The 21,280-nt window shown below is 42.1% G+C and overlaps 1 protein-coding gene across 2 annotated transcripts in view; it reads right to left on the bottom strand.

Moving 5' to 3' along the window:
- The window catches only part of LOC138975274 (clustered mitochondria protein homolog), a 60,604-nt gene that overhangs the window by 10,766 nt on the left and 28,558 nt on the right, over positions 1-21,280 (bottom strand). For both annotated transcript variants that reach the window (XR_011458586.1, XM_070347930.1), the window contains exons 10-28: positions 20,477-20,613; positions 20,037-20,128; positions 19,113-19,215; positions 18,233-18,353; positions 16,794-16,885; positions 15,093-15,133; positions 14,511-14,644; positions 13,228-13,333; positions 12,923-13,040; positions 12,376-12,517; positions 11,678-11,743; positions 10,319-10,380; positions 7,355-7,432; positions 5,877-5,947; positions 5,202-5,274; positions 4,705-4,866; positions 1,877-1,940; positions 1,337-1,427; positions 832-1,018 (exon numbers count right to left, since the gene is read on the bottom strand). Coding sequence is in view for 1 of the 2 variants with exons in the window: in XM_070347930.1 (XP_070204031.1) it covers positions 832-1,018; positions 1,337-1,427; positions 1,877-1,940; positions 4,705-4,866; positions 5,202-5,274; positions 5,877-5,947; positions 7,355-7,432; positions 10,319-10,380; positions 11,678-11,743; positions 12,376-12,517; positions 12,923-13,040; positions 13,228-13,333; positions 14,511-14,644; positions 15,093-15,133; positions 16,794-16,885; positions 18,233-18,353; positions 19,113-19,215; positions 20,037-20,128; positions 20,477-20,613 (1,940 nt within the window). In the remaining variant the exon portion in view is untranslated. The remainder of the gene's footprint in view (positions 1-831; positions 1,019-1,336; positions 1,428-1,876; positions 1,941-4,704; positions 4,867-5,201; positions 5,275-5,876; positions 5,948-7,354; positions 7,433-10,318; positions 10,381-11,677; positions 11,744-12,375; positions 12,518-12,922; positions 13,041-13,227; positions 13,334-14,510; positions 14,645-15,092; positions 15,134-16,793; positions 16,886-18,232; positions 18,354-19,112; positions 19,216-20,036; positions 20,129-20,476; positions 20,614-21,280) is intronic.

Here is a 21,280-nt window from a genome sequence, read left to right on the forward strand (position 1 = left end):
TTCTTCTTCTGCGTTCGTCGGCTGAAACTCCCACGTACACTCGTGTTTTTTGCACGAGTGGAGTTTTACGTGTATGACCGTTTTTACCCCGCCATTAAGGCAGCCATGCGCCGCTTTCGGAGGAAGCATGCTGGGTATTTTCGTGTTTCTATAACCCACCGAACTCTGACATGGATTGCAGGATCTTTTCCGTGCGCACTTGTTCTTGTGCTTGCGTGTACACACGAAGGGGGATAAGCCACTAGCAGGTCTGCACATAAGTGTACCTGGGAGATCGGAAAAATCTCCACACTTAACCCACCAGGCGGCCGAGGCCGGGATTCGAACCCTCGACCTTCCGATTAAGAGGCCGACGTCTTACCACCCCGCCATAGCGCCCGTCGTGCGTTCAGTTTCATTCTGTGAGTTCCACAGCTTGACTAAATGTTGTAATTTCGCCTTACGCGACTTGTTTCTTCTGTGCCTCTCTCTCTCTGCCTGATCTCTCTCTCTCTAACTCTTCTCTTTTTTCTTTCCCTGTACTTTCCACATCACAACACTACTGCTTACATGCTACTCGAACAGCTCTCTATAACACAAACATTTTGTTAATCCATCATCACCTGTCGAATTTAGAGAAGAAACAGAAAATCAAAGGGAAGTCTTAAACCCAACACTGTCTGACACCCACCCTGTGACTGGTGTGTTTGACGATGGGCGTGGTAACAGTGACGAGTGACAGACAGAAACATGAAATCAATCAATATTAGGCCTATATCGCGCGTATTCCGTGGGTACAGTTCTAAGCGCAGGGATTTATTTTTTCAGAGAGAAGACAACACGGCTACCTACCCTGGGACTGATGTGTTTGACGATGGGCGTGGTGTTGATGATGTCGTCTTCGTAGAACAGCTGTTTGTTGCGCACCTCAAGGTTGACCTCGCGCAGCAGTAACTGCACGCCCGCTGCACGGCAAAACGCTCGCAGCAACGACACTCGCTGCAAGCCGTAACGCTCTGTCGCACTCTCCATGGAGTCACTGCAAACACAAGTATCAAAAATACTTCAATGTAACAACAGTAGGGGGAACATTCTTTGCAAGAACTTAGGATTTAGTGCCCGCAAGTTCACATGGCACTTTCTACGGAGTGACTGCAATCATGTGTCAAACACACCAATGTCAAAGAACTTGGCATTCAGTGATACAAGTCAGAAAGGGTGGGTGTCTGATTTACATACATCTCTTCAAGAGCAAACTCTGTCACCAAAGCATAGCAAAATTGGAGTGAAGTTTGTGCTAAAGGCTCATGCCCAGAGACAGCGAGAGAGAGAGAAACAATAGCGGCAGCAGCCCTACCATTCCAGAGTGTATCCATAGTAGTCGGCCACCTCATCCACAATCTTCTTCCACAGAGTTTTTGGCGTGTCCGACACCCACTCAGAGTTGTCTGCACACAACATTCACACACGTCTCACTTGGGTTTCAATCAGTTTGGGTTATCCTTGCCTAAAAAACTCAATGTATTATATGTTGTTCTTTGACAGAAGCTTTTATTCATAATTCAGAAACCTATTGGAAAATAAAAAGGTAGTTCTTTTTGACTCCAGCTCCTCAAATGAACAAATTAATCTTTCTTTAACCTTCTTGCTGCCCATAGGATGTTAGCTGACGTCCTGGGTAACATGCTTTAACCGGCAACAAACCGTTCAATAAACAACAACAAAATATTGAATGGCAGCGAACAGGTGAGGTTAAAAAAAAAAAGTTCCAAAGAAAAGAAACACTCATGAAAGCACTACTGCCCCAGTGCATCCGACAGTGACAGTGGAGCTAATCCTACTGACAAGAGCCGAAACTGAAATGAAGACAGGTGTTGATGTTACTATGTCCACTCACCCACGGCAAACACACTGCTCTGTTTGTTCCTCCGCTTGTTCTTCTTCCTGGCTTTAGTTTGGAGCTGAAACACGATCACACCTTGCAGACTTTGTTTTCCACAGCACAGATACAGTGTGCACTCTCTATACATGTGTCTACAGGACTGATGAGTATAGAAGTTCATTTTATATTCTTCCTTCGTTTTCCAGAGACTATGTGAGATATATGACTGAAAGTCAAGCAAAATTGGTATCATTTGGGCTCATAAGGATATATATGTACATTGAAAACATTTCCTGTTTGTTTTCTTTTCAGCGCAAGTGATTTCCCCCCCAGCATCTCCCCACCCACCCCATCCCGCCCCACCTCACCCCCTACCTAGCGCCTAAAATAACGTGTATATATATTTTCTGCGCTTTGTGTCAGCACTGTTTGTGTGTGTGTAAATAGTACCGTTGACACGTTTTTATATAGAAGCCTACTGTGGTTCTTGTGCTTAGGCTGTGTATTGGACTGTCACTGTATGCCTGCATTATTAGTTGTCAGTAATTATTACATGTGCTGATTGTTCTCTTTGCCTGCGCGCGTATAGTATGTTGGTTATGTTTGGTCATAGTATGTTTGTTTGTGTTTGGTCGTTATCTTGCCTGTGCGTGTATTGTATGTTTGGTCGCTTTCTTTGCCTGTGCATGTATAGTTTGTTGGTTATGTTTGGTCGGTTTCTTTGCCTGTGCGTGTATAGTATGCTTGGTCGATGTATGTATTGTAAAGCGCTAAGAGTAGACATTTTTCTAGAATAGCGCTATAAAAGTTTGCATTATTATTATTGTTAAATGTCTGTATGTTTCAAATGAAATTCAATACCTTTTGAACTAAAAAAAAAAAATGACCTATCTGTCACCAAAAATTACACATCCTCTGTAAAGAACAACACAGAATAAGGAGAATGTGTAAGACCAAGAAAGCGTCAGAATCAACCACAATAAGAACACCACAGAATAAGGAGAATGTGTAAGACCAAGAAAGCGTCAGAATCAACCACACTAAAAACAACACAGAATAAGGAGAATGTGTAAGACCAAGAAAGCGTCAGAATCAACCACAATAAGAACACCACAGAATAAGGAGAATGTGTAAGACCAAGAAAGCGTCAGAATCAACCACAATAAGAACACCACAGAATAAGGAGAATGTGTAAGACCAAGAAAGCGTCAGAATCAACCACAATAAGAACACCACAGAATAAGGAGAATGTGTAAGACCAAGAAAGTGTCAGAATCAACCACACTAAAAACAACACAGAATAAGGAGAATGTGTAAGACCAAGAAAGCGTCAGAATCAACCACACTAAAAACAACACAGAATAAGGAGAATGTGTAAGACCAAGAAAGCGTCAGAATCAACCACAATAAGAACAACACAGAATAAGGAGAATGTGTAAGACCAAGAAAGCGTCAGAATCAACCACAATAAGAACACCACAGAATAAGGAGAATGTGTAAGACCAAGAAAGCGTCAGAATCAACCACAATAAAAACAACACAGAATAAGGAGAATGTGTAAGACCAAGAAAGTGTCAGAATCAACCACACTAAAAACAACACAGAATAAGGAGAATGTGTAAGACCAAGAAAGCGTCAGAATCAACCACACTAAAAACAACACAGAATAAGGAGAATGTGTAAGACCAAGAAAGCGTCAGAATCAACCACACTAAAAACAACACAGAATAAGGAGAATGTGTAAGACCAAGAAAGTGTCAGAATCAACCACACTAAAAACAACACAGAATAAGGAGAATGTGTAAGACCAAGAAAGCGTCAGAATCAACCACACTAAAAACAACACAGAATAAGGAGAATGTGTAAGACCAAGAAAGCGTCAGAATCAACCACACTAAAAACAACACAGAATAAGGAGAATGTGTAAGACCAAGAAAGCGTCAGAATCAACCACACTAAAAACAACACAGAATAAGGAGAATGTGTAAGACCAAGAAAGTGTCAGAATCAACCACAGAATAAGGAGAATGTGTAAGACCAAGAAAGTGTCAGAATCAACCACAGAATAAGGAGAATGTGTAAGACCAAGAAAGTGTCAGAATCAACCACAGAATAAGGAGAATGTGTAAGACCAAGAAAGTGTCAGAATCAACCACAGAATAAGGAGAATGTGTAAGACCAAGAAAGTGTCAGAATCAACCACAGAATAAGGAGAATGTGTAAGACCAAGAAAGTGTCAGAATCAACCACAGAATAAGGAGAATGTGTAAGACCAAGAAAGTGTCAGAATCAACCACAGAATAAGGAGAATGTGTAAGACCAAGAAAGTGTCAGAATCAACCACAGAATAAGGAGAATGTGTAAGACCAAGAAAGCATCAGAATCAACCACAGAATAAGGAGAATGTGTAAGACCAAGAAAGTGTCAGAATCAACCACAGAATAAGGAGAATGTGTAAGACCAAGAAAGTGTCAGAATCAACCACAGAATAAGGAGAATGTGTAAGACCAAGAAAGCGTCAGAATCAACCACAATAAGAACAACACAGAATAAGGAGAATGTGTAAGACCAAGAAAGCGTCAGAATCAACCACACTAAAAGACGAATTCCGGAAATAACTCAGTCGGTGTTTTATGGAAAAGTTGCTTTCCCTTGTTCTTGCTTCCTTCCCATAGAAACTTAACATTGTAGGCTTGCCTAAGCGTTTCTATAGAAACAAGGGAAAGTTACTCTTCCACAACCAATGACAACTTGACTGAGTTCTTTGCGGAATTGGTCTGTTCAAAACAAAATTCAAGACAAAATAAATTCTTGTTGTAAGCGAGACGAGCGTGAGCACTGACCTCTTCTGCGTTGACCTGAGCGTGGGGCGAGGGGTAGGATCCCAGCAGACAGTTGAGGAAGTGACTGATGGCCGATGACAGGTTCATCATGTCGACCCCCTGCATGTAGCCCTTGAACATGTGCTTGGCCCCGCGACATATCAACTCACTGATCGCTATACTCTGCACACACACACACACATCACAAAGCTTTTCAACACAGATAGACAGGAAGGAGGCAAGGAAGGAGGCAATCTATGTTATTTGTATCTAATCTATGAAGTCTTCTTCATAACGGAAACAGAACATCTCTGACACATACCAAACATCATCATCCTGACAGTTTCCTGTTCAGATTGTGAATGTTTTTAATAAATTAACTTCACAAAAGAGCTACTGGTATCTGTTCAAAAATTAATTAAAAAAACCTCCAACACCTTTGCGCACAAATCACCCAGACTGTTGATAGTTTTCTATGTGTGCAAAGTTGGCTAGGATGGAAAGAAAAGAGGACTTACAAAGACGTAGCCGACAGAGGAATACTTGGCGAACATCTCGGCCACCTTGCCCAGGTACCTCATATTGATGCCCCTGAAACACAGCAACACACAGTGCAGTCAGTATTACACCCACAGTCATCACACCACTGAAACCCTGCCGCTCAGTCTCAATCATTTTGGTATGTACTTCATCTTCTTCTGCATTTATGGGCTTTAACTCCCACATACACCCGTGTTTTCACCCAGCCATACTCCTATTTCAAGGAAGGCATGCTTGGTATTTTTGTTTTTTTTATAACCAACCAAACTCTGTCATGGATTGCAGGATCTTTTCCGTGTGCACTTGGTATTGTGCTTGCAGGTACACAGAAGGGTGATAAGGCACTTAGAGATCGGAAAAATCTCCAAACTTAACCCAACAGGTGCGGCCAGGATTCGAACTCTACCCTTTCCGCATGGGAGGCTGGCGTCTTATCCAATTGGCCATTGCGCCCTTCTGTGTGGTATGTACCTCAGCCAACAAAGCAAAGGATCTGACTGCATGGTCAGCCAAGCCAACAGTACAACGGAGCTATCTCCGCACCCCTGCCGTCTCCATCACCCTATTAACATCTTCCCTCTCTGGCTGATCTCTCTTTCCCACTCATGTACACCATCCAGCTCTTATCACAGCCAAGCATAGTGTCCACTCACCTGGCGTGCATGGCTTCGGACAGCGTGATGCCGTCAATGGGAGATGATGAGTGGTCCAGACAGTCACTGATCTGTAACACAACCAATGCTCAGGTGTAGACAGTGCTTTAACGTTCAGAGATGTCACACTCATAGAAGAAAAATAAAAACAATCACAAACACAGATTGAAAATTAAATGGTTGTGGGGAGGAATGCAAGTACCGTACTTTCCGGGTGACAAGGCGCTTCGTTATACTAGACGCACCCCCTTTTTAAAAAAAATTGTAATCCAGTCACCCATTGGACGCAGGGGGCTGATAGGGCGCACCAAAATGACCCAGTTTTTGCCATGAGAGGTGGTTCCCCTGTCATATCTGAGAGAGGAAACACTTCCTGCACCGGGGTCAGTGACCGACTTTAACTGAGTGAAAATATGTGTGCTCTGTGTGTGCGGCCAGATCAAAGGCATTGTGGTAGCTGGGTGGCCTTGTTTATAGACACGACCTTCTTCCCAGGGGTCAATGACCCAGTTTTTGCCATGAGAGGTGGTTCCCCTGTCATATCTGAGAGGAAACACTTCCTGCACCGGGGTCAGTGACCGAGTTTAACAGAGTGGAAATCTGTGTGTGCGGCCAGATCAAAGGCAGGGCAGTACCTAGTAGCTGAAACATGCCTTATCACAAGTTGTTTGACTGGTACTCAAGCGGTCTCTTTGATTTGTTTCGTATTTCATACACGGATTAGGCGCTTATTATACAAGACGCAGGGGTCGAACTCGAGGAAAAAAGTCGCGCCTTATGACCCGGAAAGTACGGTAATATGGAGATCTTGACAAAGGTATCATGTTTCTTCTTCTTCTGCATTCGTGGGCTGAAACTCCCACGTACACTCGTGTTTTTTGCACGAGTGGAGTTTTACGTGTATGACCGTTTTTTACCCCGCCATTTAGGCAGCCATACGCCGCTTTCGGAGGAAGCATGCTGGGTATTTTCGTGTTTCTATAACCCACCGAACTCTGATATGGATTACAGGATCTTTTTCGTGCGCACTTGGTCTTGTGCTTGCGTGTACACACGGGGGTGTTCGGACACCGAGGAGAGTCTGCACACAAAGTTGACTGAGAAATAAATCTCTCGCCGAACGTAGGGACGAACTCACGCTGACAGCGGCCAACTGGATACAAATCCAGCGCGCTACCGACTGAGCTACATCCCCGCTCTAGGTATCATGTTGATTCTGGGAAAGTGAAAAATGTCTACACTCTAGAAATAGATGAGGGTGGTGTTAACTTGTGGGGATTCTGTGAAAGAGTGATTGAGTCTGTCTTGTGATGGTTTATTAACCATGTGTAGCTTCAGTCTGTTTCTAGTTTCAGCGACTTTGCAAAATCAAGCGTACACCAGCAAACACTACACGGGTTTGCTATGAACCCTGGCACCAAGTCCCCTGTCGCTGCCTGTCATGACGACCAATACTTGTGTGAAGTTGCGAGACTCACCAGTGTAGGTATCTGATGCAACACCATGAACTCTGCGGCATCTTTGACCAGCTGTTTCTCTCTCTGGAACGTCTCTCCCTGCAACACAGACAGATATTGTGTGAGTAACTTGCAACACACAGATATTGTGTGAGTAACTTGCAACACACAGACATTGTGTGAGTAACTTGCAACACACAGATATTGTGAGTAACTTGCAACACACAGACATTGTGTGAGTAACTTGCAACACACAGACATTGTGTGAGTAACTTGCAACACACAGATATTGTGTGAGTAACTTGCAACACACAGATATTGTGCGAGTAACTTGCAACACACAGACATTGTGTGAGTAACTTGCAACACACAGATATTGTGTGAGTAACTTGCAACACACAGACATTGTATGAGTAACTTGCAACACACATATTGTGTGAGTAACTTGCAACACACAGACATTGTATGAGTAACTTGCAACACACAGATATTGTGTGAGTAACTTGCAACACACAGATATTGTGTGAGTAACTTGCAACACACATATTGTGTGAGTAACTTGCAACACACAGATATTGTGCGAGTAACTTGCAACACACAGACATTGTGTGAGTAACTTGCAACACACATATTGTGTGAGTAACTTGCAACACACAGATATTGTGTGAGTAACTTGCAACTCACAGATATTGTGTGAGTAACTTGCAACTCACAGATATTGTGTGAGTAACTTGCAACACACAGATATTGTGTGAGTAACTTGCAACTCACAGACTTTCTTTCTTTCTTTATTTGGTGTTTAACGTCGTTTTCAACCACGAAGGTTATATCGCGACGAGGGAAAGGGGGAAGATGGGATAGGGGAAAGGGGGGGGAGATGGGATAGAGCCACTTGTTAAGTGTTTCTTGTTCACAAAAGCACTAATCAAAACATTGCTCCAGGGGCTTGCAACGTAGTACAATATATGACCTTACTGGGAGAATGCAAGTTTCCAGTACAAAGGACTAAACATTGCAACTCAGACATTGTGTGAGTAACTTGCAACACACACATATTGTGTGAGTAACTTGCAACACACAGATATTGTGTGAGTAACTTGCAACTCACAGATAGTGTGAGTAACTTACAACACACACATATTGTGTGAGTAACTTGCAACACACATATTGTGTGAGTAACTTGCAACACACACATATTGTGTGAGTAACTTGCAACTCACAGACATTGTGTGAGTAACTTGCAGCACACAGATATTGTGTGAGTAACTTGTAACACACAGACATTGTGTGAGTAACTTGCAACACACAGATATTGTGCGAGTAACTTGCAACACACAGATATTGTGCGAGTAACTTGCAACACACAGACATTGTGTGAGTAACTTGCAACACAGATATTGTGTGAGTAACTTGCAACACACAGATATTGTGTGAGTAACTTGCAACACAGATATTGTGTGAGTAACTTGCAACACACAGATATTGTGTGAGTAACTTGCAACACACAGACATAGTGTGAGTAACTTGCAACACACAGACATTGTGTGAGTAACTTGCAACACACAGACATTGTGTGAGTAACTTGCAACACACAGACATTGTGTGAGTAACTTGCAACACACAGACATTGTGTGAGTAACTTGCAACACACAGACATTGTGTGAGTAACTTGCAACACACAGACATTGTGTGAGTAACTTGCAACACACAGACATTGTGTGAGTAACTTGCAACACACAGATATTGTGTGAGTAACTTGCAACACACAGACATTGTGTGAGTAACTTGCAACACACAGATATTGTGTGAGTAACTTGCAACACACAGACATTGTGTGAGTAACTTGCAACACACAGACATTGTGTGAGTAACTTGCAACACACAGACATTGTGTGAGTAACTTGCAACACCAACATAAACGTGACTACATTAAGTAGCCCACAACGAAGGACAAATCAGCAATCTCCATCACACACACCCATTAGATACACACACACACAATGAACAAATCAGCTATTACCATCACACAATCCACACCCACTAGAAATACACCGATACACACACTCACACACATACTACACAAACTCACAATGTCTCACTCACACACTCACACAACAAACAACCTAATAAAAAATAACAAGAAGGGCAAAGCCCATACGACTCACATGCTTGACCTTTACATGACCTTGACCTTCAGGGTCAAGGTCAAATAACTAAACCTAGCAATGACATCATACACTAAGAACTGCTTTACACATTTTTCCTACCAAAATACATGTGACCTTGACCCAAGGTCAAGGTCATCCAAGGTCATGCAACACAAAGCTGTTAATTCAAGACATAGGAAGTACAATGGTGCTTATTGGCTCTTTCTACCATGAGATATGGTCACTTTTAGTGGTTCACTACCTTATTTTGGTCACATTTCATAAGGGTCAAAGTGACCTTGACCTTGATCATATGTGACCAAATGTGTCTCATGATGAAAGCATAACATGTGCCCCACATAATTTTTAAGTTTGAAACAGTTATCTTCCATAGTTCAGGGTCAAGGTCACTTTAAAATATGTATACAATCCAACTTTGAAGAGCTCCTGTGACCTTGACCTTGAAGCAAGGTAAACCAAACTGGTATCAAAAGATGGGGCTTACTTTGCCCTATATATCATATATAGGTGAGGTATTGAATCTCAAAAACTTCAGAGAAAATGTGAAAAATAGCTGTTTTTTAGGCAACATTTATGGCCCCTGCGACCTTGACCTTGAAGCAAGGTCAAGATGCTATGTATGTTTTTTTGGGCCTTGTCATCATACACCATCTTGCCAAATTTGGTACTGATAGACTGAATAGTGTCCAAGAAATATCCAACGTTAAAGTTTTCCGGACGGACGTCCGGACGGACGGACGGACGGACGACTCGGGTGAGTACATAGACTCACTTTTGCTTCGCATGCGAGTCAAAAACTCTTGCCGTGCCAACCTACCTCTGGGTCCACATGGACGACGTGTGGCTGGAAGATGTCTGGATTGAACGACATGCTGAACTCTGAAACACAAAACACCATATTCATTTCATTCACACAGCTGTCCTCATTATGTCACAATCACATTCTATCTGGGTATCACCTTATTTTCTGATAAGGCTATCTTTTCCTTTGTCAAATGCTTTATCTGAGAAATAAACAAGTCGCGTAAGGCGAAAATACAATATTTAGTCAAGTAGCTGTCGAACTCACAGAATGAAACTGAACGCAATGCAACGCAGCAAGACCGTATACTCGTAGTCCACCGCTCACGGCATAGGCAGTGAAATTGACAAGAAGAGCGGGGTAGTGGTTACGCTATGCTGCATAGCACGCTTTTCTGTACCTCTCTTCGTTTTAACTTTCTGAGCGTGTTTTTAATCCAAACATATCATATCTATATGTTTTTGGAATCAGGAACCGACAAGGAATAAGATGAAACTGTTTTTAAATTGATTTGGAAAATTTAATTTTGATAATAATTTTTATATATTTAATTTTCAGAGCTTGTTTTTAATCCGAATATAACATATTTATATGTTTTTGGAATCAGCAAATGATGGAAAATAAGATAAACGTAAATTTGGATCGTTTTATAAATTTTTATTTTTTTTTTACAATTTTCAGATTTTTAATGACCAAAGTCATTAATTAATTTTTAAGCCACCAAGCTGAAATGCAATACCGAAGTCCGGGCTTCGTCGAAGATTACTTGACCAAAATTTCAACCAATTTGGTTGAAAAATGAGGGCGTGACAGTGCCGCCTCAACTTTCACGAAAAGCAGGATATGACGTCATCAAAGACATTTATCAAAAAAATGAAAAAAACGTTCGGGGATTTCATACCCAGGAACTCTCATGTCAAATTTCATAAAGATCGGTCCAGTAGTTTAGTCTGAATCGCTCTACACACACACACACACACACACACACACACACACACACACACACAGACACACACGCACAGACAGACACACATACACCACGACCCTCGTTTCGATTCCCCCTCGATGTTAAAATATTTAGTCAAAACTTGACTAAATATAAAAACTTGCCACCAATTTGACTTAGAAGTACTTGTATCCAAAATAATCTGCCTCCAGTCAACACCATAAAATACATCCAAGAAATACTGGCAATGATTCCTCTGTCAGTGTGTATGACAAAAGACCCCAAAACAGCTGCACCGATTTTGATGGAAATGTAATGCTAGTTGCCACTCGAATACAGCTAGTGTCTAATAAGAGTTGTCCTGAATGGCCCAAAACATGGAGAATTAAAATCAGGAAATGTGAACGAAAATAGATTTGTGACCTTACCTGTGTCACTGAGAGAGCCCACTGCCCTGGCCGCCTTCTTGACAATGTCCTTGGTGTTCTCTTCAACTGGAAAACACAGTACATCACCGTCAACATCACACTCTATAGCATGTACAGCACTGTGTTCGAACATGAAACTGATCCTACCAGCTACATTCCTTCAGCCATACACACCCCTTGCTTTGACTTATAAAATAGTCAGTCAGTCAGACATCCCCTGCACATGTTCCTTCAAGTCACTGCACTAACACACCACTACAGTGGAACCCCTCTTCAAAGACACACAACCCCCACCCCCCAATTTAAACCTCCCTCCTTGTTAAGACCCTGTTTTCTGAGACTGTCTGTTGTTAACATGCATACTTTTCCCTGCTGCCACTCACATGTCTGAGACTGTTGTTAACATGCATACTTTTCTCTGCTGCCACTCACATGTCTGAGACTGTCTGTTGTTAACATGCATACTTTTCCCTGCTGCCACTCACATGTCTGAGACTGTCTGTTGTTAACATGCATACTTTTCCCTGCTGCCACTCACATGTCTGAGACTGTCTGTTGTTAACATGCATACTTTTCCCTGCTGCCACTCACATGTCTGAGACTGTCTGTTGTTAACATGCATACTTTTCCCTGCTGCCACAACATGCATACTTTTCCCTGCTGCCACAACATGCATACTTTTCCCTGCTGCCACTCACATGTCTGACTGTCTGTGGCGGTCAGTGTCTCCACGATCTTCTTGGCCTCGGCTGTCACCATGTCTTCCTCGTTCTTCTCCTTCTCCTTGCTCTCTCCGTTCTCCGGCACCAGCACCTCCGGCACCGCTTTCTCTGGGGGTGGCTGTACAAACACACCAATCAACCTTCAGTAACCTTCTCCTTGCTCTCTCTGTTCTCTGGCACCGCTTTCTTTGTACACACACACACACACACAACAATCATACCTCTCTGCATGAACAATGAATAACTCTTGTGCTATTCGTCCATCCTGCCCTGTCGACCACCTCTTGATAACTACCTGCCCATTACAGTTACCACAATGGTTTACTTGCGTTTTCCAGGGATGATTTGTGACGAAATTATTTTGTATACAATTTACCTTTTGAAAACTGTCCATAAGGACCACCTCTGGTTGGCACTCTGGTTGAAGACTGTACCACCAACAAGCGTTTTATCGTATTCCTCTCAAAATTTAAATTTACATAGCAATAAACCAATATAAGACAAAAGCTGTTTGCACAATGACCTTGATCTTGATGTCTGACGAAGCCTCGGATTCCTTGTCTTTGCTCTTGGCTTGTTTCAAAAGCTGTAGTTGCTGGAACTGGTAGGCTGCGTGTCGCACAAATGCTACGTAGCGATTCCTGCAACATCATTTTGTTCACTTATAAGTGAGTGCAGCATGTAGGATAAATACAGGTGTGTGTGCGAGTGCGAGTGTGTGCGTGCATGTGCATGTAAGTATGCGTATTGCAAGCGCGCGCACGTGTGTGTGTGTGTGTGTGTGTGTGTGTGTGTGTGTGTGTGTGTGCATGCCACACAAGGTCGTACTCGACAAAAGCCTCGATGAGCTCCTGGCGCAGACAGGGCAGCTTGTGTCGGTGTTGCCGGGGGTAACCGTGTTCCTTCATCTCCTGGCTTACCTCCTCCTCCTCCACTGAAACACACAACACAAAGGTCAAGGACACACAGACCAAACTTAACAGACACAGACCAAACTTAACGGACACACAGACCAAACTTAACGGACACACAGACCAAACTTAACGAACACACAGACCAACCTTAACGAACACACAGACCAAACTTAACGGACACACAGACCAAACTTAACGGACACAGACCAAACTTTACAGACACACAGACCAAACTTAACGGACACACAGACCAAATTAACGGACACAGACCAAACTTTACCGACACACAGACCAAACTTTACAGACACACAGACCTAACTTTACAGACACAAAGACCAAACTTAACGGACACCACACTGTAATTCACAGCCCAATTAAAACAAGAAGGGCAAAGCCCATACGACTCACATGCTTGACCTTGACCTTTACATGACCTCAAATAACTAAACCTAGCAATGACATCATACACTAAGAACTGCTCTCCTACCAAAATACATGTGACCTTGACCCAAGGTCAAGGTCATCCAAGGTCATGCAACACAAAGCTGTTAATTCAAGACATAGGAAGTACAATGGTGCTTATTGGCTCTTTCTACCATGAGAAATGGTCACTTTTAGTGGTTCACTACCTTATTTTGGTCACATTTCATAAGGGTCAAAGTGACCTTGACCTTGATCATATGTGACCAAATGTGTCTCATGATGAAAGCATAACATGTGCCCCACATAATTTTTAAGTTTGAAACAGTTATCTTCCATAGTTCAGGGTCAAGGTCACTTTAAAATATGTATACAATCCAACTTTGAAGAGCTCCTGTGACCTTGACCTTGAAGCAAGGTAAACCAAACTGGTATCAAAAGATGGGGCTTACTTTGCCCTATATATCATATATAGGTGAGGTATTGAATCTCAAAAACTTCAGAGAAAATGGGAAAAATGTGAAAAATAGCTGTTTTTTAGACAACATTTATGGCCCCTGCGACCTTGACCTTGAAGCAAGGTCAAGATGCTATGTATGTTTTTTTGGGCCTTGTAATCATACACCATCTTGCCAAATTTGGTACTGATAGACTGAATAGTTTCCAAGAAATATCCAACGTTAAAGTTTTCCGGACGGACGACTCGGGTGAGTACATAGACTCACTTTTGCTTCACATGTGAGTCAAAAATGAATATAGATTTTAAGGACAACTGACCTGGCAGGTAATTAACATCAGGTGGAAACGTTCGCAGCAGGTCCAAGATGTAGTGTCGCTGGTCATTACCCACAATGCCCTTGCATTCTATTGACGATAGCAGCTCAATCTCTTCATTCTTGCTGTTGAGAACTCTGAGGAAAAGATAACCACATACCGTCACCGTATCATGCATGTCATTGTCAAACAAAAGGCTTCTAAAGATAGGATCATTCTTCATGGCACACTTATTGTGTACGGTTCATTCAAAAGCATACAATGCTCTTTGCATCAAACAAAAGAAAAAACGAAAATATAGCACTACAATGAAGACTACAAAAGGTTGTGAAGATGACTGAAGACTAGAAGTAATGGTAGCTTTCTATAAGACTAGAAGTAATGGTAACTTTCTATGAGACTAGAAGTAACGTTAGCTTTCTATTAGACTAGAAGTAATGGTAGCTATCTATGAGACTAGAAATAACGTTAGCTTTCTATAAGACTAGAAGTAATGGTAGCTTTCTATAAGACTAGAAGTAATGGTAGCTTTCTATAAGACTAGAAGTAATGGTAGCTTTCTATAAAGAAAGTAAGGGGTCTTACTTGTGTGCTCTGATCTTGAGTTGAGAGGCTGTGTTCTGGAGCTGTAACACACACAAATCTTTGGTTAGCTTTAGGCAAACACGTAGAAAATACATCTTATTGCACTCAACATGCAAGTAATATTAAAATAAAATATACAACAATAAAAATATCAGTGATTTCCGGGAATCTGATCTACACAATTATCTTATACAGTAAAACCTGTCTCTAACGGACACCCTTGGGGAATGGTAATAGTGTCCCTATTAGACAGGTGTCCCTTCTTCACAGGTGGAGGGGCCGGGGCAATATTTTACAAAGAGCACGTAAAATGAACAAGACACTTTTTGTCAGTCCTGTAGTATGTATTTATTGGATTGAACATGAGACTCACTGAAAATGTGAGTAAACAAATGATACATGTAGCAAACAACAACAACAACAACAACATATCCCCCCCCCCCCCCCACCTACCCCGTTCCCTACACACACTGTGCATTCAAACTTACGCAAGTCGGACGTCACAAAGCTAAAAATAGCTGACTCTTCATCAGTCATTCAACGGGAAATTCCGCAGTGTGTCTCGACCAAATTGGGTCAGCTCTTGTTTCATTCAGTTTTTCTAGTCTCAGCATAAATGCATGGAACAAAAATTTAGCTGTGTTAACTATTGTTTCCTTCGAACGATTCCTTACAAAGAGAGAGAGATCATCACGTCTTCTTTTTCCGATTTGATCCTCGCGATCTGTGTTTTACCACATCCCATCTCCTTCGCCACATCTCGGCATGATTGGCCGCTATCTAGTTTTTTCAAGGCAGCGACACGCTGCTCTAAAGTCAACGCTTTTCTTTTTCCTGCTGGAGATTCCATTTTCAAACACAGTAGTCTACTGTTGCTTTTGGTTGTGACTGTATCCACAATGCGGAAAAGCGAAAGTGAGCGAAGCGAAAGTGAGTGAGCGAAAGTGGGTCTCCATCTAAACAAGCCACTGATTGGTCAGAAAAGGGACAGGACAACCAATCAACAACCATTTGTGCTACGGCTACGGCTGCCGAGCACTGACTGCATAACAGTCGAGTTTTCGAAGTTGCGTTTTTATGTACGTTGTGTCCGTTTGTGACAGTGTTTACACTTCCTACGGTCCGAAAAATCGTGTCCGCGTCCGTAAGTGGCAGGTGTCCGCCCGTTAAAGGTTAGTTATTGTTGAAATCGTGTTCGTGCCATGATAAACTGTCCGTATGTAGCAGGTGGCCGTTACAACAAGGGTCGCTAGACTCAGGTTTTACTGTACAATAATAACAAAAATAATCAGTGAATCAAAACATGTTGCTTCATAATCATTGCCACAACAAATCGTGAAGTCCGATGAGTTTAGTTTTGAAAAGAAATGGTATCATATTAAGCGCCACACTGCATAAAATACACATCAGAGTTAGTTGTTTGTTGCAATGAATGGTCTATGACGGCTAGCACTGTGTCTGTCGCTTGGCAACGTGTTGGCGCTTTCCTCAGTGTCTGGGGCGCTTACTCTGCCACATCGCTTGAAAATCCTGACAGTTATTTACCGAAAACATCTTTAAAGATCATGCTGTTTTATAAAGAAAAAAACAGCAACAAAAGAAAAATACTAATATACACAAATACAAAATCAGCAGATTATGATGGTATAACATTTTTCAAACAGAAAATTGTAGCAGAAATGAAGGAGTAGAGTATCTCACCAGTTCCCTGTACTTGTCACTGGTCACCACGGTCTTGCCGAAGTCGACAGAGCCGTACACCACCGACTGTTCTTGTTCCCGCTCCAAGATACCTGTGAAAAAGTCAGGAATCGTATGTGATATCATGCATTAAGCACACCTGATGATCCAACCTCTAACCGCCATCACAATCAACAATATGTGCACTTGTCAGATTCTCCACCTGTCTGCCATCTAACACCATGTACCAACAAGAAAATATCTGTTTTACTAAGCACATCTTATATTTATGCCTTGCTGAATTGAAATGCACAGAAAATCCATTGTGCAAACAGAAAATAAAGCTTGTTGCTAATGCTACTCACTCTCACAGACTGCACCCATATATTATGCTCCCTTAGCACCCATAGAATGTATGACAAAATGTTTGTACCCATAAAATGTATGACAAAATGTTTGTACCCATAAAATGTAAGACTTTCTTTCTTTATTTATTTGGTGTTTAACGTCGTTTTCAACCATTCAAGGTTATATCGCGACGGGGAAAGGGGGGAGATGGGATAGGGGAAAGGGGGGAGATGGGATAGAGCCACTTGTTAATTGTTTCTTGTTCACAAAAGCACTAATAAAACAAGAAGAGCAAACGCTCGATCGAGTCACTTTCGCAGTTCTGAATATTATATGAGGCATCAGATGGACAGGAAGAAATTGCTATTCACAACACAATACAGATGTAAATAATTTGATGTAAAGAATAATCCTATAAAGTTTGAATCAAATCCGATGAATAGTTTCAGAGATATGATATTTCAATTTTTTTCCTTCAAGACATACCTGTGACCTTGAAAAAGGTCAAAGGTCACCAAAGCAGACGTCAAAGTGTAGAGGTCACTGGGAGTCACGTTCACATAAAATTTGAGCCCGGTCACTTTTATAGTTTCCGAGAAAAGCCCAACGTTAAGTTGTGTGTTGCCGAACAGAAAAGGCTAGTTATCTCCCTTGTTTTTCTGATAACGTTCGTAAAAGGCTACAGATGTAAATACTTTGATGTAAAGAATAATCCTACAAAGTTTCAATCACATCCGATGAACTTTGTCAAAGATATAAAATGTCTAATTTTTCCTTTGACGCTGACCTGTGACCTTGAAAAAGGTCAAAGGTCAACGAAACCATCGTTAAAGTGTAGAGGTCATTGGAGGTCACGACTAAACAAAATATGAGCCGGATCGCTTTGATAGTTTCCGAGAAAAGTCCAACGTTAAGGTGGTGTCTACGGACGGCCGGCCGGCCAGACGGCCGGCCGGACAGACTAACACTGACCGATTACATAGTCACTTTTTCTCAAGTGACTCAAAAAATTGCTCCAGGGGCTTGCAACGTAGTACAATATATGACCATAAAATGTAAGACAAAATGTTTGTACCCATAAGAGGTAGAGCAAAATGTTGGCAGCAACGCACCTGGTATAATGGACTGTGCTGTGACGCGGTATCCCCTGTAGTCCACCACAACTGTACCCAGTGTGAACAGGCCTTTAGGGTCCAGGTTGAAATACGCCTTCACTCCTTGTAGGTCATTTCCCTGGCAACCACAAAACACACTGTCATACAACACACAGCAACCACAAAACACACTGTCATACAACACACAGCAACCACAAAACACACTGTCATACAACACACAGCAACCACAAAACACACTGTCATACAACACACAGCAACCACAAAACACACTGTCGTACAACACACAGCAACCACAAAACACACTGTCATACAACACACAGCAACCACAAAACACACTGTCATACAACACACAGCAACCACAAAACACACTGTCATACAACACACAGCAACCACAAAACACACTGTCATACAACACACAGCAACCACAAAACACACTGTCATACAACACACAGCAACCACAAAACACACTGTCATACAACACACAGCAACCACAAAACACACTGTCATACAACACACAGCAACCACAAAACACACTGTCATACAACACACAGCAACCACAAAACACACTGTCATACAACACACAGCAAGCAAAATAACACACCCTTTGGCAAGAGAAATAAAAAAATTAAAAAAAGTTCCACTAAAACAAATAACAGCTGCATATGATATATGTGCACGCCTGGATAAAGCATCCATTCCTACTTCTGCTGAGCAAAATGGCGTGAAGGTACAACATACAAAAAACATTTATTCTGCAGCATCACACTCACATCCAACACTATCACAACCTAGCGTTCCTTTCACACAGTCACCGTCAGTCCTGGCCACACATCACACACAAACTCATAATCGACATGGCAAACACACAGTGACTCACGGGGGCAGCGTAAGCAGCAGCATCTCCACCAAAGTCCTTGTAGTGATCCTTGACGTCAAAACCAAGGCTGAAGAAAATGTTGTTCCAGATGAACATCTGCATTCTGAAACACAAAGCACACCAGTTAACAACACCCCCTTGATTACACTGCCTGGAATTCTAAGTCTTCATGGACCTGGTACAGATAAACCCCCTTTTAACAATCTCCAATGTTAATCATTACAAGTTCTGGGCCAGCACAGGCTGCTTTTTCAGACAAATATTTCACAAATGAATGTCTATAATTACCAACACCTGAAATAAAACATTCCTGAGTCCTGCGTCCCAGTATGCATGTCTTGTCACACACAGTGACTTTATCACTGCTGTGTGAGGCACGAGATGTTTTTTGTTACTTGTACACTCAGAGCTAGACATTAAGGGAGAGATAACTTAAAAAGCCAATGGAGCGAGGAACAATGACAGACAAAACAAGAAATTCCTCCGAGGTAGGAAAAACACCCCCGTCCTTACCATTCTCACTGCCACCAACTGAGAAGGTTATTTCCCTTTGACCATTAATATGTCCCTCTATAAGTCCTTGTAGAATCTTAATCCACCAATAACTCCCTAACCGTGTGTTTGACTGGTCCCAATTTTTGTAAGGACCGTCTCAGGAATGTATAGAACCTGTTCACCAAGTTTGGTGACGATCGGTCCGTTCATTCTTGAGATCTATATGCGAACACAAACACACAAACAAACAAACACATCGACCGAATCCTATACACACCCCTATACCGGGGGTGTAAAGAAAGAGAAGGTGTGTGATTTCATGTGTGCGACAGAGAGGGACATTGATTATCATAGACGGAGACAGAAACAGAGGCAGGGAGAATTGGAAACAGAAAGACAAACAGAATTTAAAAAAGAAAAGAAACGTACTTTGCATCCTCCCCAGGGTTGATGGCCATGACGTTACCGTCAATGACCGCCATCGCACCGCGCGTTGCCGCCGCCACAAAGTCACTGTGTACCTGTCGGAATATACAGAGAATACATCCTTAATTTATACCTGCAAAATAACGTCAATGGTGAACACTTTCATTGCTTAAGCTTCTTCATCAGTGTTCTCTCTCTTTCTCTCTCACCCTGCCCCCCCCCCCCCCTCCCAATCACCCCCCTCCTTAAATTCTTAGAAAAAAGCTTTTATTCATGGTCACAAAACAAAGGTACCCCTAATATTATATCCCAACACAAAATTAAACAAAGACTAAAATACAGTTGCAAGCACTTCATGTTCTGAACACAAAAATGTTAAATGTTCTACTTCATCAGAATCTTCAAACTTTGCAATACTGATAAAACAAAGTAATGTGGTGTACCTTGAAGATGGCCCTCTCTCTGATGAGTCTTTCTGGCAGGTTGGTGTGAGGCAGCTCTCGTGTTGTCTGGATTTCTTCGTTCCAGTCGCGCGTCTGGCCCGGGATGTGCTCCTCATAGCCCAGTCTGGTGGAGAACGCTGCAAACACATCTTGACTACATCACAACGCTATTCACCCGACATGTACTAATTAGCCGAATTGACTCAGAGACGGGCTATAAAATGTAAATACAAAACTTGTTTCACAAGCTTACCAGCAATTTGTATGCTCCAAAAACTTTGCTGTGATAAACTGGGTAGCAACAAATCAAAAGGCAGAATAATGTTAGCCTTCAACAGACCCTACTTAGAAAACCTAAGTGAACATGCAGTATGTATAAAAAGAACAATAAATCTAGAAATAGTAATTAATAGACCTATATTTCAAATTCATACACAATTGTGTACATATCTGAACAAAGCTTCTCACAACGACTACCGTCAGTAATGAAATATGAAAACTTTGCCATTACCCACTGTCCCAAAAATGGAACAATATCCCTCATCCGTCTCCAAAACATCAACACACACACACCAACTATCCTCAGACCTGATGTCGTCGACCTGGTGTACACACACACACAAACACTAACCATCCTCAGCCCTGATGTCGACCTGGTGTACACACACACACACTAACCATCCTCAGCCCTGATGTCGACCTGGAGTACACACACACACACACTAACCATCCTCAGCCCTGATGTCGACCTGGAGTACACACACACACACACACTAACCATCCTCAGCCCTGATGTCGACCTGG

This window comes from Littorina saxatilis, linkage group LG9 (genome assembly GCF_037325665.1).
Source record: "Littorina saxatilis isolate snail1 linkage group LG9, US_GU_Lsax_2.0, whole genome shotgun sequence".
Taxonomy (NCBI): Eukaryota; Metazoa; Mollusca; class Gastropoda; order Littorinimorpha; family Littorinidae; genus Littorina; species Littorina saxatilis.